The sequence below is a fragment of the Melopsittacus undulatus genome, chromosome 3 (genome assembly GCF_012275295.1).
Source record: "Melopsittacus undulatus isolate bMelUnd1 chromosome 3, bMelUnd1.mat.Z, whole genome shotgun sequence".
Taxonomy (NCBI): Eukaryota; Metazoa; Chordata; class Aves; order Psittaciformes; family Psittaculidae; genus Melopsittacus; species Melopsittacus undulatus.
This window is the reverse complement of record NC_047529.1, coordinates 47029521-47042615: the sequence shown is the minus strand read 5'-3', so window position 1 is coordinate 47042615 and position 13095 is coordinate 47029521. Positions and strand designations below refer to the sequence as shown.

Below are 13095 nucleotides of genomic sequence, written 5' to 3'. Positions count from 1 at the left end.
TTTCATGTTCTGGTGTTATACATGTTAGAAAGACTAGCTATATTCACTGGAAGATTACCTGCTCAACCATAATTATTAAGGACTGCTGCAAGTTAAAACACAGCTCTTCATCAAAACACTTGCTGTAATATTTCAAGTGACAGAAGAACTCCTTACCAAAGAATCAAGTTAAAACCCTGTCCCAAATTATGTCTGAAAATGTCTGAACAACCCACACAAACTTGGACTGAATAAAGCAATAAATGACCACAACCAAAACTAATTTTATAAGCATGGAATTAATGAATTATGTTCTGAGACATTCTTCCTACCCTAAGGCAGCTAGTTTAGTGTAAGTAGGACCAGTCTTAGGTAAGGGATAAAGCAGACAAGGCATGAGTAAGACCACTAAGGTTTGACTAGATGGATTAGGTAACAGCAAGTTTTCTGCCTCACACCCAAATCCCACATGGTGGATATATATAGATATATAGAATACCACATGGTAACTAATGCTAACTTGCCACATACGCAGTTTAATACACAGATTATAGTTACCTAAAGTTATATCAGATTTCATCCACGCAGCTTCTTTTGAGCTCAACTATAGAGCTGAAAAAAAGTCTCATGCTATTTCCCTATATACCTCACACACAGAATCCCCAAAAAAGTGTGTGTCTCTACATCAAATAATTCTGATCACATTTATGAACATATACAAAAAATGCAAGTATTGTGGAGATGACAGATAAGTGATGAGTTAAAACTGCTGAAGAGTCTGAAGAAGCCAATATGAAAACATCCACACAAAATAATTTGTTGCAGAAATCATTAATGAGAACAAGCCATTCCTATCAGCTTCTAATAAAATGCAGAAATCTTAATGATGAGTTCTTATATTGAACATTTATACTTACGCTTTCAACTCAGCAAATCTCACAAGGATGCGAGCATAGCTCTCATTCTGACTGTGCTTTTCTGCAGGTAATGCAGTCACCGCTTGACTGTAGCGACCAATGAGTCTATTTAGTAGGCTAACATCCTTCTGAGGAATACCCTTTTTCTCTAGCCTAAGCAAAAAACACAGCCAATCTTCTGGATTATTTGTCGTCATCATTATATGATTAACAGTTCCCGAGTTATCTGACAGAAAAACGACAAAGGAGATTGATTAAAACTGTAGGAAGCATTAACAGAGGAAAACACTTTTTATATGTTTTGATTCAAGATAACTAGCAACTTCTGTTTCAACTATTAGAGCACTACAGTTAAAGAAGGGGAGATGAAATGCATTTTGTGGTTATTCATATTGAAGAAATGATAAAGTCTTTCAGTTAGGAGCTCTTTCACACAGCCTAGATTAAGATTCATGGATCACTCGGTGGATAAAGAACTGGCTGGATGGCTGCACACAAAGAGTTGTGGTCAATGGTTCAATGTCCAACTGGAAACCAGTAACAAGTGGTGTCCCTCAGGGATCAGTTTTGGGATCGGTCTTGTTCAACATCTTTGTCAGTGACATGGACAGTGGGAATTCAGTGCACCCTCAACAAGTATGCCACTGACACCAAGCTGTGTAGTTCAGTTGATACACTGGAAGGAAGGAAAGCCATGCAGAGGGACCTTGACACTCTTGTGAGGTGGGCTGATGCCAACCTTATGAAGTTTAACCATGACAAGTGCAAGGTCCTATACCTGGGTTGGAGCAGCCCTGCAGAGAAGGACTTCGGGGTGTTGGTCAATGAGAAAATGAACATGAGCCAACCGTATCCCGGGCTGCATCAAAAGAAGCGTGACCAGCAGGTCAAAGGAGGTGATCCTGCCCCTCTACTCTGATCTCGTGAGACCTCACTTGGAGTATTGTGTACGGTTCTGGTGTCCTCAACATAAAAAGGACATGGAACTGCTGGAACAATTCCAGAGGAGGGCCACGAGGATGATCAGGGGACTGGAGCACCTCCCGTGTGAAAACGGGCTGAGAAAGTTGGGGCTGTTCAACCTGGAGAAGAGAAGGCTGCGTGGAGACCTCATAGCAGCCTTCCAGTATCTGAAGGGGGCCTACAGGGATGCTGGGGATGGACTCTTCATTAGGGACTGTAGTGACAGGACAAGGGGTAGCAGGCTAAAACTTAAACAGGGGAAGCTTAGATTGGATATAAGGAAGAAATTCTGTACTGTGATGGTGGTGAGGCACTGGAATGGGTTTTCAAGGAAGTTGTGAATGCTCCATTCCTGGCAGTGTTGAAACCTTGGGTGACATGGTTTAATGTGAGGTATCCTTGCCCATGGCAGGGGGTTTGGAACTAGATGACCTTAAAGTCCTTTCCAACCATAACTATTCTATGATTCTATTATTCTAAGATTTGTTGCATAAGTGACAATAGAGTAAGAAAGCACACATACCTGTTGTGTCAGCTGAGATTTTAGTACAGTTAAGCTCATCTGTGATATTGTCTTCATTTCTGTATTTGCTTTTCAAGTCTCTAACTCTACTCATGATTGAAGCAATTTGCGGCAATCCTCTTTCACTTAGGTTTCCCTCCTCCATCTGTGGCATGAAGTTAAAAAAAACCCATGAAGTTACTGAAGAATCCTGCTATAGCTTACCTTAACTGGAATTACCACAGGAAAGCCTCTCATTTTGCAGCTTGAGACTCAACCACATTATGCAACAAATATTCTATTAAGGTTTTGTCAATGTAGCTATACAAGCAAATGTCTCTGCAGAAGTCAACTTAAATGAGCTATTAAACGCTATTGTGATGTGTTTACAATAATTTATTAAGATGGCAATTTAAATCTAAGTTGGCAATTGATAATAAATCAAAATAAATATAAGAAGTGTTATGCCACTCACCCTCAAGTCTCAATATATCATAGCACAGTGGTACTCAAGACTGATCTGTTGAATATGAGGGTTTAGTTTTTCCAATTAACACAGACTAGCAAAGACATGACAAATTAAACTATACTGAAATGATAATTACCCAGCATTTTGTTAGAAAACTTAAGAGCTCCATCAGTGAATACATGCTAAAAGCCACTGGTACAGTAAAATGCCTGCTGGGGATAAACATCAAGCTCAGAGATTTTTACCCAGCAGAGCTTGTGAAAACACAGACACTGAGCAATGTCAACAAATGCAGCACACCCAAGCACCTGAGAAGAAAAAATGTCATTTTTCTCACCTTTGATACTTTCACCTTTCCAGCTCACATCCCCTTCCAATCACAATAGCCTATTCGTATACTAAAACACATTAACACAATTTTTCTATATTCCTTACTGTATATGCACATCTGGCAACCTATTACAGAAATATAGTTACATCCCACATGATGTGGCCAAATCTGCACACCAAAAGCAAATAAACTTTTATATCATGTATCTTTTTCTGCCTACACTGAAAGTCTTTCACATTTTCGTGAAACACACTGATGACAGCTTTTTCCATGTTAATCAATGTCCCATGCATCTAATGAGCAAGGGAATTTTAATATTAAAAACTATGGTGAATTAAGTACATATCCAGGGTAATTGGCTTCCCAATTACTGTGAAGGTGAACCCAGAAACAGGGAAGGTAACCCTGTACAGATCAAACAGGCTCAAAGAAAGATTATTTTTACAGTAAATTGTTGCTCTTTGTTCCTTTTGTACTCAGGTATAACAACTCAATGAAAAGTTGGAAGGCCCAGAGAGATTAGATCTGATTTAGATGAATTATTGATAGTGATGTAATTGAGTGTGATAAAAAAGTTCCTCCATCTCTAATTCCACTATCTAAAAAATAAAGTTGGCACTGCTTTCAGTAAGTCTCACAATAAGTTTAGAGCATTAGTCATCTCAAGTTTACATTTCTTTAAAAAGCAGCAGACTCCTAGCTTTCTCCAAGCAGAGACCATAAACCAGAAAGACCATTACCTTTACAGAACTTGCTTATACAGCAGAAGTAAGCATATTTTATGTTCTTCCTGTACTAGAAATGGACACCAAGAATATTAAGTCTAATCTTGTCTATCTAGAAATGCTACTTTAGTAGGTTCAAAACATGGTGGGTTTTGTGTATAGTCCAAGATGTAGTCTGTCAAATGCACCATCTGTATTACTACTACTAAACAGTCTTAGGAGCATTTTAACAACTATTGGAGTCTGGTGAGATGTTCAAGACATGACTGTAAATATCTTCCCAGAAAAGCAAAAAATGCATTAAGTTATGCAAATGGTTCCTTCCTTCATTCACAAAATGAAATATTTTCAGTGGTCTAAGAAATGCAGAAGCAAGCATCCCCCAAATACAGCTGTAAGCAAGCCCTACACAGACAAAAAAAACCCACCACTATGAAAGTTAGAGACAGCACACTAAACCAGCACTATCCCAAATACAACTTCTGTTTCACTGAGCTGAGGCTTAAAAGTCAGTTTCTCCAGAACTCGAAGCACCAAGACCATCAAGAGAAATTTACCTCATGTTTAGTAATACTATGATCTCTCATTACAGGTGCAATAGCTAACAGTTCCCAGTAATATTTTTTAAACACAATATTTATATTTTCCTCACCAATGTAAAAGGTTCATTATTCTTTTTGCAAATGATAGCTTGTCAAACATAGCAGGCAAAAAAACAACAAAACAAAACCACCCTGCAACACTTTCTGCATAAATTTGATCTTAACTCTTATCACTGTGTATCAGACTTACATTTTTGGTGTGCTGCTTAACTATTCAAGGTTCAATGTGTACCAGACACAAAAAAAAAAAAAACTCTCCTGAAGAATGGATGTGCCTTGTCAAAAAGATAAGGTGGATGCAGGCCAGACTATGTCAGATGATCCCAAGAATCCAGCAAAGGCAAGAAACGTAGCTCTGCATCCTGAAGTTCATCTGTATAAGAAATGGACTGGTTAGACATTGAAAAGTAAACGAATCTCAGTAAACCTGAAAGCTTGCCTAAACTTCACGAAATCCCAGAAATATAATTTTCATTAAATCATTAAAACTATTCCTTGTCACTAATAAAAACAGAATAAAAAAGCTCAAAGATAATTTTTACACTGAGGGCAATCACTTTCAAATGTGTCTGCTTATTATGATGTTCAGATAAACTACTAAAGGCATATTCATCTGTTTACTGGCATGATTTGCAACTAACATCGCTACTCATGCCAAAGTTTAACTGTAAGCAAGTATTCACTCTTATTTTGGCTTAATCTGCTGCACCCTTACTTTTAGAAAAGCATTTGCTGTGAATCATCTGTGTGAAGTACACTCAAAATCTGACAAGACAGCAAAGACCTAAAGCAGCAACATGACGTATATGCACTCAGCAGGAACTGAGCTTCCAAGAGGAATAGCTCCATGGCAGCACACTCAAGATCTAGAAACCAGTACAGGAAAGATTAGGGCCAAGGAATCAAGGATAAGGGAGAACATCAGAAAGATACAGAACTACCTATAAGAAAGTGTAGTAGTTTAAATAACTTCAACCCCCACCCCTCCTCACACAGACCCACAAAACAAGAAGCCAAGGGACAAAGACTAATTAGCAGTCTGAGTTTTAAAATGAAGTGGCATTACAGGTTAGCCATAGGATTTCATGTGTGACACCCAAGAATATTAACTGATAGTAAAAAAAAATAACATCCAGTCTTGAAATACTGTATTTGCTGTTTACACTATTTGCTCAGTTTCAGAACGGAGTCAAATGCAGCTTTCCCTCATATATAGACTTTGAGAAAGTGTAAAAATACTTTATTATTGGAAAAAAATTGTACGTTCTTCCTGCCCCTGAAATCTACTTATACTGTTCATCTCTCTATCCAAGGAGGTGTAAAGGACAGCAAAAAAATTAAGCGAATGTCCATGAGCTTGAACAGCATTTTTTCTCTCCAAGTGAATTAATGAACCTAGTTAAAAACATTAATATTAGCTCATTCCCTATATTTTCCTTATACCTCCACACCATTGTAGCTATGCTGTTAGCTTAAATATCTGTTTCGGTCTGTTCCTATGGCCTGATTAGAAACTTAATGTGAGCCAGAATAGTCAAGAGTTGTAAAGGAAATTAAGAGCAACTAGTTCCAAACCCCCTGCCATGGGCAAGGACACCTCACACTAAACCACATCCAACCAGAACTTGAACACCACCAGGGATGGAGCATTCACAACCTCCCTCAGCAATCCATTCCAGTACCTCACCACCATCGCAGTAAAGAATTTCTCCTTATATCCAATCTACACTTCCCCTGTTGAAGTTTTAACTCGTTACTCCTTGTCCTGTCACTACAGTCCCTAATGAAGAGTCCATCACCACCAGCTTCCCTTAAGATACTACGAGGCTTCTATGACGTCTCCATGCAGCCTTCTCTTCTCCAGGCTGAACAGCCCCAACTTTCTCAGCCTGTCTTCATATGGGAGGTGCTCCAGTCCCCTGATAATCATCGTGGCCCTCCTCTCAACTTGTTCCAGAACTTCCACGTCCTTTCTATGTTGAGGACACCAGAACCGTACACAATACTCCAAGTGAGGTCTCACGAGAGCAGAGTAGAGGGGCAGGATCACCTCCTTCAACCTGCTGGTCACACTTCTTCTGATGCAGCCCAGGACATGGTTGGCTTTCTGGTCTGCAAGTGCACACTGAAGCTGGCTCATGTTCGTTTCCTCATCAACCAACACCCCCAAGTCCTTCTCTGCAGGGCTACTCTGAATCTCTTCTTTGCCCAACCTATAGCTGTGCCTGGAACTGCTCCAACCCAGGTGTAGGACCTTGCACTTGGCACTGTTACACTTCATAAGGTTGGCAACAGCCCACCTCACAAGAGTGTCAAGGTCCCTCTGAATGGCTTTCCTTCCCTCCAGCGTATCAACAGAACCACATAGCTTGGTGTCATCGGCAAACTTGCTGAGGGCTCACTCGATCTCACTGTCCATGTCAGCAGCAAAGATGTTGAACAAGACCGGTCCCAACACCGATCCCTGAGGGACACCACTCGTTACTGGTCTCCAGCTAGACATTGAACCATTGACCACAACACTTTGAGTGCGACCATCCAGCCAGTTCTTTATCCACTGAGTGGTCCACCTATCAAATTGATGACACTCCAATTTAGAGACAAGGATGTCATGTGGGACAGTGTCAGATGCTTTGCACAAGTCCAGGTAGATGACATCAACTGCTCTATCCTTGTCCATCACTTCTGTAGCCCCATCATAGAAGGCCACCCAATTGGTCAGGCAGGATTTTCCCCTAGTAAAGCCATGCTGGCTGTCACCAAGCACCTTGTTGTTTTTCATGTGCTCTAGCATGCCTTCCAGAAGAATCTGCTCCCAGATTTTTCCAGGCACAGAGGTGAGACTGACTGGTCTGTAATTCCCCGGGTCATCCATTTTCCCCTTCTTGAAAACAGGGGTTACATTTCCCTTTTTCCAGTCATCAGGAACTTCACCTGACTGCCATGATTTTTAAAATATGATGGACAGTGGTTTAGCAACTTCACTCGCCAGCTCCTTCAGGACCCGCGGGTGGATCTATTTCATCAGGTCCCATGGACTTGTGTACATTCAGGTTCTTATGATGGTCTTGAACCAGACCCTCTCGTACAGTGAGCCCAAGGTCTTCATTCTCCCAGTCCCTGCATCTGCCTTCCAAGTCTTGGGTAATGTGGTCAGAGCATTTGCCAGTTAAGATTCAGGCAAAGAAGCCATTCAGAACCTTAGCCTTTTCCAAATGCAGGGTAGCCAGTTCTCTTGATAGCTTCCGGAGATGGTCCATGTCGTCCCTAGTCTGTCTTTTATTTGCAATGTACCTATAGAAATCTTTCCTGTTACCTTTCACATCCCTAGCCAAGTTTAATGCTAAGTGGGCCTTGGCTTTCCTAACCTGGTCCCTAAGCTCCCTGGACAACATCCCTGTATTCATCCCAAGCCACCTGTCCTTGCTTCCACTTTTTATAAGCCTCTTTTCTCCTTCAAATTTTCCTCAGGAGCTCCTTATCCATCCAAGGAGGTCTCCTGGCCCTCCTTCTGCATCTCTTTCTAGCTGGGATGCAACACTCCTGAGCTTGTAGCAGGTGATCCTTGAATATCAACCAGCAGTCTTGGCCCCCCCTGCCCTGAAGAGCTGTTTCCCATGGAACTTTACTAAGCAGGTTCCTGAAGAGGCCAAAGTCTGCTCTCTAAAATCCCATGACTTTTGCTTACTCTAGACAGATGTTAAATAACAGTTACCAGAAAAAGTCAAGCTAAAGCTTCCCATAAACAGACATCAAAATCTAAATTCAGATGAGTGGCAAAACCCTCCAAATCATCTCCATCTCCCTTCATGCCCCATATGACACCCTGATTTCACGACTTGGTTACAATATTATTAAGCAGCTATCTAATAAGACAGACTTGGTAACTGACTTTTAATCTGTTTCCTAGTGCAGCCATTAGTAGAAGTCTCCTTTATCCAGCAACCATTTCCCAAAATAAAAAGAAACAGTGTTCTTCAAGCTTTTACACAGGCTTTAAAAAAAAAAAAAACATAAACCCCATACATGTGCATAATCCTTCACTAGTTTTGTTTAGAAGCCTTAAAGCATAAATCAGGATTTTCTTAACTGGAAACTAAAATGTCAAACACTGGGGGAATAATCATTAATTTAAAAGTTTGCAACATTATGAAAATAGGGAAAAAAATAAATTCTAGTGTTAACCGGGAAAGAGATAAGACTCAAAGATACAAAACAGGGCTAATCGGAAAGAGCCTCAACAGCAGAGAAGTAGGTGAGCTACTGTGGCATAAACAAAATAGCTTTGGTTTGGGCACTTAAGTTACCCAGAGGCAGCAAAGGCTAATAGAGCAGGACACAAAGCCAGAGACACAATTTTAAGTTCCGAAAGCTTCTATAAGGACATATAGCCGAGCAGCAACAAGGACAAAATTGGGAGCAATTTTAATTTAGGGTATCACTTCAGGAATACCTGTTGTACTATCACCTACACTAGCTGAAGGTGAATGAGTACCCATGCCAAGATTCTTCTCTCCTTGCCCACATGGCCTCTCCTATTTCCAAAATAGCTTGCATAAGTTAATATCAAGCTCAGTTCTGCTTCATTGTATTTTTGGGAAGTGCTGCTCCTCAGCCTACATGAGGATAACTTACACAATGCTTTGATATCCTCACCCTCTTATATGTTGTCAAGCCTGCAACCAGAATTGCCAGTATTATCCAGAGTTTTTTCTGCGTTTAGTTTCATAATATACTGAACTTAAATAAGCAAAAAAAAAAAAACACACACACAAAAAAACCAACCCACTACCACTCCCGAAACCCCTCATGAAACCCAGGTTAACAAGAAAAAAAAATAAATTCCGAGAAAAGGAAGGCGGTGAGTAGTAGTAGGAAGAGCCCGAGAAGAGACACCACATCTCCTCACCCTCAGGGGCGGAAGCCCAGCGGAACCGAAGGCCCCGTTCTCCGCCGCAGCCCACCCCGCAGGCAGAGGCGGGTGACCGAGGTGCCCGCCCCACACACCGCCGCTCCCCAAGGCGCAGCGCTGGCCTCCCGGCCGCAACAGGGGCCGGAGCGGAGGGCGGGGCCGGCGCAAGGTTTGCCTTGCGGGCACCGTCCACACAGGCTGCCCAGGGTCTGCCAGGCTCCTCTGCCAAAAGCAGACTCTGTTTCCCCTACGAACCCCTCTGCTCCCTTCCGCAGCCCCTGCCCGGCAGTACTCACCCTCTCTACCGCCGCTGCCGCGCCTGCTACTTCACAAACCAAACTAATACCCGCGCGCCGCTCTCAGTTTGAATATCACTGATGCCCAAAGAGCTCGCTTCCCATTGGTCAGAAAGGCCCAGGGGGCGGGGAGGAAGTAAGTGCTGATTGGTAAGGAAAAAGACAAACAGCAAAGGCCGCGTCTATTGGAGGGAGGTCTGGTTGGGAGTATTGTCTACAGCGGCAGCTGCTCCTTCCTCTGTACCCTTTCCAGCACAGGGGAGCGGTGTGCGCAGGCGCGTTGTGGAGGGCGGCCGTTAGCCGCCCTAGAGGGTAGGGTGGTCGTGCCGTTAGCTCAGTAACCTGTGTCTTCCGTGAGGGGAGAACCTGGGTGGGGTTGTGGCGGTGCTCTGCAGGGCACCGGTCACGCTTTAATGTCGGGCTCGAGTCGGAGGAGCGCGAGAAGGGCTTTCCTCAGCGGTGGTGACGGGTTTTTCCCCACCGACCGGCTGGCTTGCTGCAGGCCTCTTTTACTTGGAGGTCTTCGCGAAGCGGGGAGGGGAAGCTCCCGCTACAGTGCTGGACAGGGGCGGCCGAAGCAGCGCCTGGTTCATGCTGCCCGGGACGCTGGCATGGCTCCATCCTCATTCCTTACTCCATAGGGATGGAAAGAGAAGCCTGAGCTGCCCGCGTTCAGTTCTTGAATATATAAGTGCAGAGCACAGAAACAATATAATGCGAACTTACTTAAAATGTGTCTGAAAATATTTCTGTCTTAAGCGATATCTGGATATTTTTGGAGCTTCATTTAGCTGTAATGGAATAGCAGGACTCTGTGTCCTGATCGTCTCCTTAAGATGGTGTCTTTACATTTTTCTCAGACGGATTCTTCATAAGCTGATCCGAAATCTGCAGTCTGCCTAAAGCTGCTAAAAGTAGCTCTTTCTCTGAGCAGGCCTTTCTCGGGGTTGGATTATAGTAATGCAAATGTACTGAGGAGAACAGTTCAGCCTCTTAGTTTGCATTCTGGCTGTGCCAGAATTTTTTATTAATTACTGTGTTCTTTACAGTGGTATGGTTCTTCTGATGCTTATGTTGTCAAGATAATCTTAACACACTATAAAAAAACGAGATGTGTGTGTATATATATATATGCCTTACTAATTTGATAAATTGCTACCCATTAGCTTTCCATACACATAATTCATGTGATCTATTAATATATACTTACATTGGTCTGTCATTGAAATCTTACTTATCTTCATTCATCTGAAATTTAACTATCTTGTATAATGTAGTGATACATGATCACTGTACAGTCGAGGAAAAGAGACATTCCAAGAGAGAAATTCAGCCCATCCACCTATTTTAGAATGCAGTATCCCATGGACATGTCTGTTTCTCTATTAAGAATAAAGCAATTATAACTTTCAGCTACAAGTAAGTGAGCTGATATTTTTTGTGCATTGCCTTATTCATCCTTGTATATATATATATAGAGGGGATTTGACAGTTTTGTTGCATTGGAGCTTTGATTCTCCATCAGAATCTAATTCTAGTGAAAATGTATAGAGGTAGCACAAGTTCTGTGCATCTGCTCTGCTTCTGTCTCCACTTGAGGGACACAGACTATTTATCAGCAGAGGTTTCAGTGGGGTCAAAGGAGAAGAAAGTTGCATTGTTCTAGTGAGTGAATAATGGTGCAAGGAGTTGTCATTTAATTTCTGTGGCTGTGACGAGAAATGGGGATACCACATAGAATCCTGGCAAAATCAAAATGAATAGGAGAAAGAAGACAAGGTAAATGTACTCACATCCGTGCATTTTACAGCACACAAAATGCTGATTTAGAAACTGTCTAATCAACAGATCCCAGAAAGGAAATGTCAGTAAGAAGTGATTGAGCTGTTCATTTTGGAAGGATACCTTGAGAACTGGCTTTAACAGATGTATTTTGAGTATTGTATTGGTAATACAAAATGGCTGCCTATAAACTTGATACAAAGGTGGTGTTAAGGCTGTGAGCAAATGGTTGGACTGTTGACTAGGTCCCAGCCTGAGGTTAAACTGATAGAGGAGTCATGGAAATCTAGAGCATGTGATGAGAAATTGCTGAATGTAACATTATGAGAAGGTGATGAAAGCTACAGATCACACTGTGCAAGGTGGCTGGATCTCACATGTGGTTATGGGGGCTTATGTGAGGAAAAGCCAAAGTTCACAGGTATTTGAAGTGGAATATTTTGAAAAGTGAAGTATGATTGTATAACACCAAGAGCACCTGCATAACCACACCACCACTGTAGTAATGGAATACCATCACCACTTTAGTAACAGTGCCAGCCATACCAGATTTAAGTACAGATTTATCAAAACTATGGGACCAGCAGTGAAGAAGGGATTAGAAGCAGGTTCTGTATTTGAGAGAGCTGGAACAGAAAAAGGGAGGCATAAGGGCAGTGAAAAAAGTGCTGAGAAATGGGAAAAGAGGTGATAAGCTCTGGAAAGAAATGCATATATTTTATTGCTTTTCACAGTTAAGGTAGGGCTTGTAGTACAGTATGTTATACTTAGCATAACTTACTCTGACCCTTAGTAGAGCTACTACATGAAAACTTCTAAACAGTACTAAGAGATCAGGCTGGATAATCCAATGGTTCTTTCCATCTTGAACTTCACAAATCCACAAGACTCTGGAGAGACATATCCTTGGTGTTGAATAATTGACCAGCATTCTTTATCACTTGGAAAGTATGGGTCTCATCTTAAAATGTTTCTTTCAGTCAGATTTGCTTCTTCACAGCATCTGCTTCTTGGCCAGAGAAATAATTTCCGATTAACCTTCTTACCCTTTGTATAAATGTATGGTTCTTGTTTCCCCATTCTATGTTCTTTTTCTTTATTCTTCTCTTTCTGCTTTGCTGCTTAAGGAATACTGGTCTCAAGTAATATTCAAAATCTATCAAACAAGAGTTGCTTAATCTGGATATAAACCTTTGCTATTTGCTAGAATATAGCTAGAAGTTATGTGAGAGTGAGCTGTGAAGAAGATCATAGAATTGTTTAGGTTGGAAAAGACCTTTAAGATCATTGAGTCCAACCATTAACCTAACACTGCCAAGTCTACCACTAAACTCATGTCCCCAAGTGCTGCATTGTCCTGGTTTCAGCTGGGATAGAGTTAACGTTCTTCTTAGTAGCTGGTACAGTGCTGTGTTTTGGCTTTTATCTGAGAATAATGCTGATAACCCACCAATGGTTTAGTTGTTGCTAAGTAATGCTTACTCTGATCAAGGACTTTTCAATCTCATGTTCTGTCAGTGAGGAGGGGCACAAGAAGCCGTGAGCTGAAACAGGACACCTGACCCAAACTAGCCAAAGGGGTATTCCATATCACATACCATATCATGCCCAATATAT

At 41.7% G+C, this 13095-nt stretch overlaps 1 protein-coding gene across 1 annotated transcript in view; it reads right to left on the bottom strand.

Moving 5' to 3' along the window:
* TTK (TTK protein kinase) overlaps positions 1 to 9740 on the bottom strand; it is a 30471-nt gene extending 20731 nt beyond the window's left edge. The window contains exons 1-4 of the mRNA XM_031052765.2: positions 9697 to 9740; positions 4679 to 4861; positions 2383 to 2527; positions 897 to 1122 (exon numbers count right to left, since the gene is read on the bottom strand). Coding sequence (XP_030908625.1) covers positions 897 to 1122; positions 2383 to 2527 — 371 coding nt within the window. The 5' untranslated portion in view covers positions 4679 to 4861; positions 9697 to 9740. The remainder of the gene's footprint in view (positions 1 to 896; positions 1123 to 2382; positions 2528 to 4678; positions 4862 to 9696) is intronic.
* Positions 9741 to 13095: the final 3355 nt, after the last annotated feature.